This window comes from Myxocyprinus asiaticus, chromosome 29, assembly GCF_019703515.2.
Source record: "Myxocyprinus asiaticus isolate MX2 ecotype Aquarium Trade chromosome 29, UBuf_Myxa_2, whole genome shotgun sequence".
Classification (NCBI taxonomy): Eukaryota; Metazoa; Chordata; class Actinopteri; order Cypriniformes; family Catostomidae; genus Myxocyprinus; species Myxocyprinus asiaticus.
Window position 1 is genome coordinate 31,256,290 of NC_059372.1, and position 6,363 is coordinate 31,262,652.

General features: G+C 38.6%; 1 protein-coding gene across 1 annotated transcript; it reads left to right on the plus strand.

Moving 5' to 3' along the window:
• The first annotated feature begins 1,291 nt into the window (after nucleotides 1-1,291).
• On the plus strand, nucleotides 1,292-5,787 carry LOC127420392 (transcription factor Sox-18A-like). The gene is made up of 2 exons (XM_051662659.1): nucleotides 1,292-1,960; nucleotides 3,839-5,787. The coding sequence occupies exons 1-2, from the start codon at nucleotides 1,567-1,569 to the stop codon at nucleotides 4,825-4,827; spliced, it is 1,383 nt and encodes a 460-aa protein (XP_051518619.1). The 5' UTR covers nucleotides 1,292-1,566; the 3' UTR covers nucleotides 4,828-5,787.
• Nucleotides 5,788-6,363: the final 576 nt, after the last annotated feature.

The window sequence follows — 6,363 nt, forward strand, 5'->3', positions numbered from 1 at the left end:
CAGCGTCAAGAGCCGCTTTGAACTCCACATGAAAAGCGCTTGCAGACAAAAATGTCTCATTCTGCATTAAGGTGAAATTTAAGACTTGATGTGCTTCTGTGGTAATTAAAATGCACCTTACATAGGCTGAAAAATACTTAATTTCTGTCACAAGTCTTATCTAGGCTTGTTTTGTACAGCAACTATCATCAAGAGCTCCTTTCTCCATCACTTTATCACTGACAATGGGTGTGTTCCATTCAGAAGTGATCATCCCTATGCCCTATTTCCTTCGAAGACTTTACCATGCACCGTGAGAGCTTTGGAGGGCTAAAAGGTATGGCTCAAAAATAATGGTCATTCGGAACTCCATTTTTAAGTGATTTTAATTGGAAATTATTTTAGAACCGATACTACAGCTTGACTATCATGATTGTTTTCCCTTCAAAGTGCCCTTCGGAGGGTAATTTATCCCATTTGAAATGCAGGGAATGAATCACTGCTATGTGTTATTGTGTTGTGCACATAAGTGTAATGACTCCGGGCAGTTTCAAAGTACCTTCCCCGACACTTTTGTTGAGGTTGTTTTTCACCTACAGTGTCAATTATTTTTGGTTTAAAAGTGACTTCAGTTATATTAATGATAATGATATATAAATAATATCCAGTATATGTGAGTAAAAATGAAAACATTTTTGCTCTGGTATTGATGAAGTGGTACTTGATCCTTACTGTTGAGACTGTGGTGGTACATAAGACAAAAAAGGCTGTGAAACACTGATCTATGTAAATGAAAGTTAATTCACATCACCAATAATGCACAGAGCCATCTTTCCCTTTTATTCAGATTGCATCTAAAATTGTGATATTAATCTAGTGTATATGCGACTTTGGTCTGTGAAAGTATGTTTAGTTTGTGTTCACTCTGACTGACATGTCTTTACACTGGTGCTCCTTTTTACAAGTTGTTAACACTCAAGTGCGCCCCCCCCCCCCCCCCCCAAACACACACCCACACACACCCCAGTCCTAACAGGGTTTATGTTGTGTGCATAAGTATGTTACGAGTCTATGTATGTGCCCTATATGATTGTGTGTGTGTGTGTGTGTGTGTGTGTGTACAGACCTGAAACAATGGTCTTCTCAGATTACATCTTTCTGTCTGTAGAGGCTACAAAGGGGGGCTGGTGGGGAGAGGCTGAACTGTCCCTGGCTACCCCTCCCTCCTCTTTTGTTCGAGCCAAAGCTCTGATTGGCTCAGGCCATGTATATATTTACAGCATGGGTTCATTAAAACTCACTACAACTTTCAAACTCAGCACAAGAACCATACAGTTACTCTGGAGAGCTGGAGTTACAAAACACTAACATCTGTGGGATTTTATACTTCTGAAACATCAGAACAAATAGTGCAGCTTTCTGCTTGTTTTTTTTTTTTTTTTTTTTTTTTTTTGGCAGCTTTTTTTGTGATTCTTGTCATTTGTGTTACTGAGCCTGTATTTAAAGTAACTACAACAGAACAGCTAGCCCTGGTATTCCCTCTATCCAAAGAAAACAGCGTGCTTTAACTGTGCTGGTCTTGCTGGAATGAATATATCTGAGTCTAGTTGTTGTCAAGAGGCCAGTTCTCAGCCCAGCCAGGTTGCGGAGCGTGGAACATGGGGTGCCAGCACACTAGGCCCTGACAAGGGACATGGTTTCGACCACGGCCGGACCACAGAGCTGGTGCCAGTGCCTGGATCTGGAACAAGGACAGGGTCTCGAACCGGAGCCAACGGAGGTGCGACAGAGGCCAGGACAGGAAGCCCGGACACTACCCGACCTGGAGCTGTGACCCTGGGCTCCACCGAAGGAAAATCAGGGGGTGAGTCGAGAATCAGGAGGCCGATGAATGCTTTCATGGTGTGGGCAAAAGATGAGCGCAAACGCCTGGCCCTACAGAACCCGGACCTGCATAATGCTGTGCTCAGTAAGATGCTGGGTAAGACCACTCACTATAAATCACTTGTAGGGTTAAGCTGGGGTCATTCTAGTACATCAACAGGGTGCAATGTACATGGTATGCTTAAAAATGAGAGTTGCTCTGAAGTGTTTGGTGCTTTCTATTATTATATACCAAGTGCTTTTAAAAGTTCAACACTTATTTTTATTTGTCTGAACTGCAGAATAAAAATAAATAAATAAATAAAAAAAATTGATGTGATTTTCAGAACTCTAAGTTGAAATCATTGCCTTTCTGGTCTTAAAATCAAAGATCAATAAATACCATATTACTAATAAATGTCATTGCACTGGGCCATACAAACCTCACTACGGTATTATTTGAAGCATTATACTGGAAAAAAAGTTTTTACCTAAAATGTTCATCATGTGGTAACATCTAAATTAACTGGTTTTATTCAAGTCAAAAATATAATTTAGCACCACTGAATAAACTTGAATACATTAAGTTAAATCAACATAACTCATTTTAAGGGTTAGATCAGGTCGAAATAGCTCATTAAGGTAATAATTGTAGATTGCCATTTTTTACAGTGTAGAAAGGGGCATAAAATTAAGTTCATGGTAAATATAACTGATTAAAATGATGAGTAAAAATTATACTGGTGTTGCACAAAATCTTGGCCCAATTCATATCCTACGGTTTTCTGCATAATCATAAAGTTTCATTTTAATTTAAATGAACTGCAAGCTAAATTTGTTTATAGTCATGGATAAAATACATACTTACACATGCCAGTGTATTATTATCATCTTGAAAAATTTATAATTTAGATTATTTTACTGCAGTTCCAAATTATAGATGAGAAAATGCAAGCCTGGGCACACATGATGGAAGTAATTCTTAAAGTCTGTGGATCTTGCACAATGTTTGTGTTTCACTGTTTCTGAGGAGACAAACTGTCCTTATATACACTGTATACAGTATATATATATATATATATATATATATATATAAAGCAAATGTCCTGTCACTAACAGGGCTGTAGCAGACACAAGCTGCTGATTGTCTGTAAGCAGTGACCCATTAATAATTCAAAAACTACAACCCCTGTGTGCCCAGCACCAGTTACATACAACAATCTGGTCATGTTGCATGCACTTGTGTTAGTTCTTCTGTTACATCTGTTTTTACCAAAACAAACACTGCAGCAAAAAAACATCACAGTGACAGCTCACTTTATTACAAATAATTTGTGATGACTGTGAGTGTTTTGTAAAATGCATGGTTTTATATATATATATATATATATATATATATAACATTAAAATGTATTTCACAGAATTAAATCATATGTTTCATAAATATATTTTCTTTGCTTTCATGCACTGACAAAAATGGTAACCTTCAATTGTTACCTTAGAGAAGCTATTTCTACCTAAAGGATCTCCCTTAAAATTAGTTTTCTTGGTTTGACCTAATGTTGTCAAGCTGATTCAGTGATGTTTAACAATATTTGTCACTTTTCTCAAACCAGATAATCACATGAAGCACATTTTTAGGTTACATTTTGTTTTTCTGTGTAAAGATTTAATAGAAATCAATAACTTTCCACTTAATAGTTTACAGTATTTTACAGTATTCATTGAATTTGAACAATTTGGACCATTTTTTATGTGCTATTTCTAGATCTAACCCTTAAAGTTAGTTGTGTTGATGTAACCTAATGTAGTCAGATTAATTCAGACATGTTAATTACTATATTTGATGTTGGAATCAAACCAATTAATTTAAATGTTACCAAATGAAGTACATTTTTAGGTTAAAATTTTTTTCAGTGGATATAACAAAATTAGTAAATCTAATGATACTAATTCATGACCTGAAGTTGTAACTCAGACTGAATGTTGATTTTAGGTCAATCCTGGAAGGCCCTGAGCACACTCGACAAGCGTCCGTTTGTAGAGGAAGCTGAACGACTTCGGTTGCAGCACCTTCAGGATCATCCAAACTACAAATACCGACCTCGCCGCAAGAAACAGCCCAAAAAAATGAAGCGAGTGGAACCAGGTCTGCTCCTTCAAGGTCTAGCCCATGGGGTCGCTGGAGGTCCAGGAGATACTCCTCACCGTCATGCCCATCATCTACTGCCTCCCCTTGGACACTTCCGAGACCTCCACCACTCTGTAACTCCAGAGCTGGAGAGCTTTGGCTTGCCCACACCAGAGATGTCCCCATTGGACGTGTTGGAGGAGGGGGGTGGAGATTCTGTCTTCTTCCCTCCTCACATGCAAGAAGATGTGGGTCTGACTTCATGGATAAACTACCACCACCCCCAACATCCCAACCCCAGCCACCTCGGAGGCCATCAGAGTGCCCACCATCCTCCAAGCATAACTCTCCACAACTCCCATAACCTCCAACATTCCCACCCACACCTCAACCAGAAGTCTCCACTTGCTTGTCTCCCACAGCAGGAGAAATGTCTGGTCATTGAGTCCACAAACCCTAATGCTCTCTACTCTTCCCAACCTAGCATGAACCTCCCAGAAACATCCAAGGTTCCTCATGGCCCTAGCACTCCCACACCTGTGGGCTATTACGGTCAGATATACGGGAGCAGTCAGCCTGCATTCACCTCCCATCTGGGCCAGCTATCTCCTCCGCCTGAGACTTCCGTAACCACAGTGGCTCCGGCTCCTCTGCCCTCTCTGGACACAGTGGACCAGCTCGGACCCTCAGCGGAGTTTTGGGGTGAAGTGGACAGGATTGAGTTTGACCAGTACCTTAGTGCAAGCAGGACTCGATTGAGCAGGAACGCTCCCTGTGAGGAGAGCAGTGCTTTGATATCAGCCCTGTCTGACGCGAGCAGTGCCGTCTACTACAGCGCATGTATTACTGGATAAAACTCCCTCCATTTTCATGACTCAGCCTGGAGTCCTGAAGTCTGGTGCACATATGGCATTTTTGAGTCTCAGAACTTTTTTTGATTATTTGAGTTACATTATTTGATTAATTCATCAGGGAGTCATCTTGACTGGTTTTCCGAGTCCTGTTTGACACAATTTCTCTTTTTAAATATGGAAGGAGGTCACTGAACTCTATACAAGTCAAGGATGATTCTCATAGTATAGACTTGCATTTCACAGGATGCCTAGTCATTTCTGGCCATGATAACCTGTACTTTCTGAGGCTGTGGTCAATTTTAACCGTTCATTTTGCTGACTCCCATCCAGCTACATGCTTACGGTCTCAAATGAGGGTACTGGGACGTGGAAGTCAAGAATGTGAATATTTTTGCTACATATATGTTTGTCTCTTTTGTTTGCTTTTCATATTTGTTTATTTCTATTTTTATAGACATTTTATTAAAGGTTATATTGAAAGACAGTTTAAAATGTTTCAGATTTTGCACTGGGTATGTGAAAACCACTCAAGAAACTTTTATACTGCACTTAATATCTTTCAAATATAATTTTCCATGGCTGAGAGATCCGCTGAAAGAATTTTGATGTATTGGCGACTTATATAAATGTTGCATTCTTCCTCTGTGCATGACTGAATATGTTTGAATTGGGCATTTAAATGTGTGAAACTCTCTCCCTTTTGGCAATAATTATCTTCAAATAAAAAGAGTTTGCAATAAAATTGTCTCAGCGCTATTAAATTTAATCAAAGCAATTAAATTAAAAACACACAATTGTACATAGTATTTCAGTAAAACACTTTCCCACACCACTGAGTGCATGTGTTTTTCTAGATATTTTTTGTTGTTGCTTAAGAACAGTTTTTAATTAAATAAAGAAAATTGTACTGCACATCAAAATGTATCAATGACTATTTCGCAGAATAAAATTGTCACCAAATATGGGTTACTTGTCAAAATTATTATAATTGCATATAGTATGTTTCTTACTTGAAAATATTATTATAACTTTGTCAGAAAATGATTTATGTAAAATGCTGATGTGGCTGCAACTTTTGTTGCCTTTTGAGAGAAACATACACACAGAGAGAGATGGAGAGATAGAAAGAGAGAGAGCACCACAATGTTTAAGTTGTAATCCAGTCCTCTCTCTCTAATTCCCTCCTCCAAGATTTTTGATCAGCCACAAAATGAGTTTGGCTCTTTAAGCTATTTTTTTCCCCTAAAACCACTGACAAAATGAAAACATTTTCAACTGAGGAGAACAAAACTGAAACTGTCTTCTCTTATGTCTTCATCCAAACGCAGGCAGCTCTGAGATTAAAGAAATGTTCCCTCATGTTGATTCATTCAATATTGGAGAACAAAAAGAGTGATATAAGCCCGTGTTTCAAAAGGGAAAATGGTCTTTCCAAATCATTTACATTTTTGGCAGAATGCCTTGTGTTTGTGTGTGTTTTATTCTTTAAATCAAATAATACACATTTCATGTGTTCTTTTCCTCATGGTACACCCA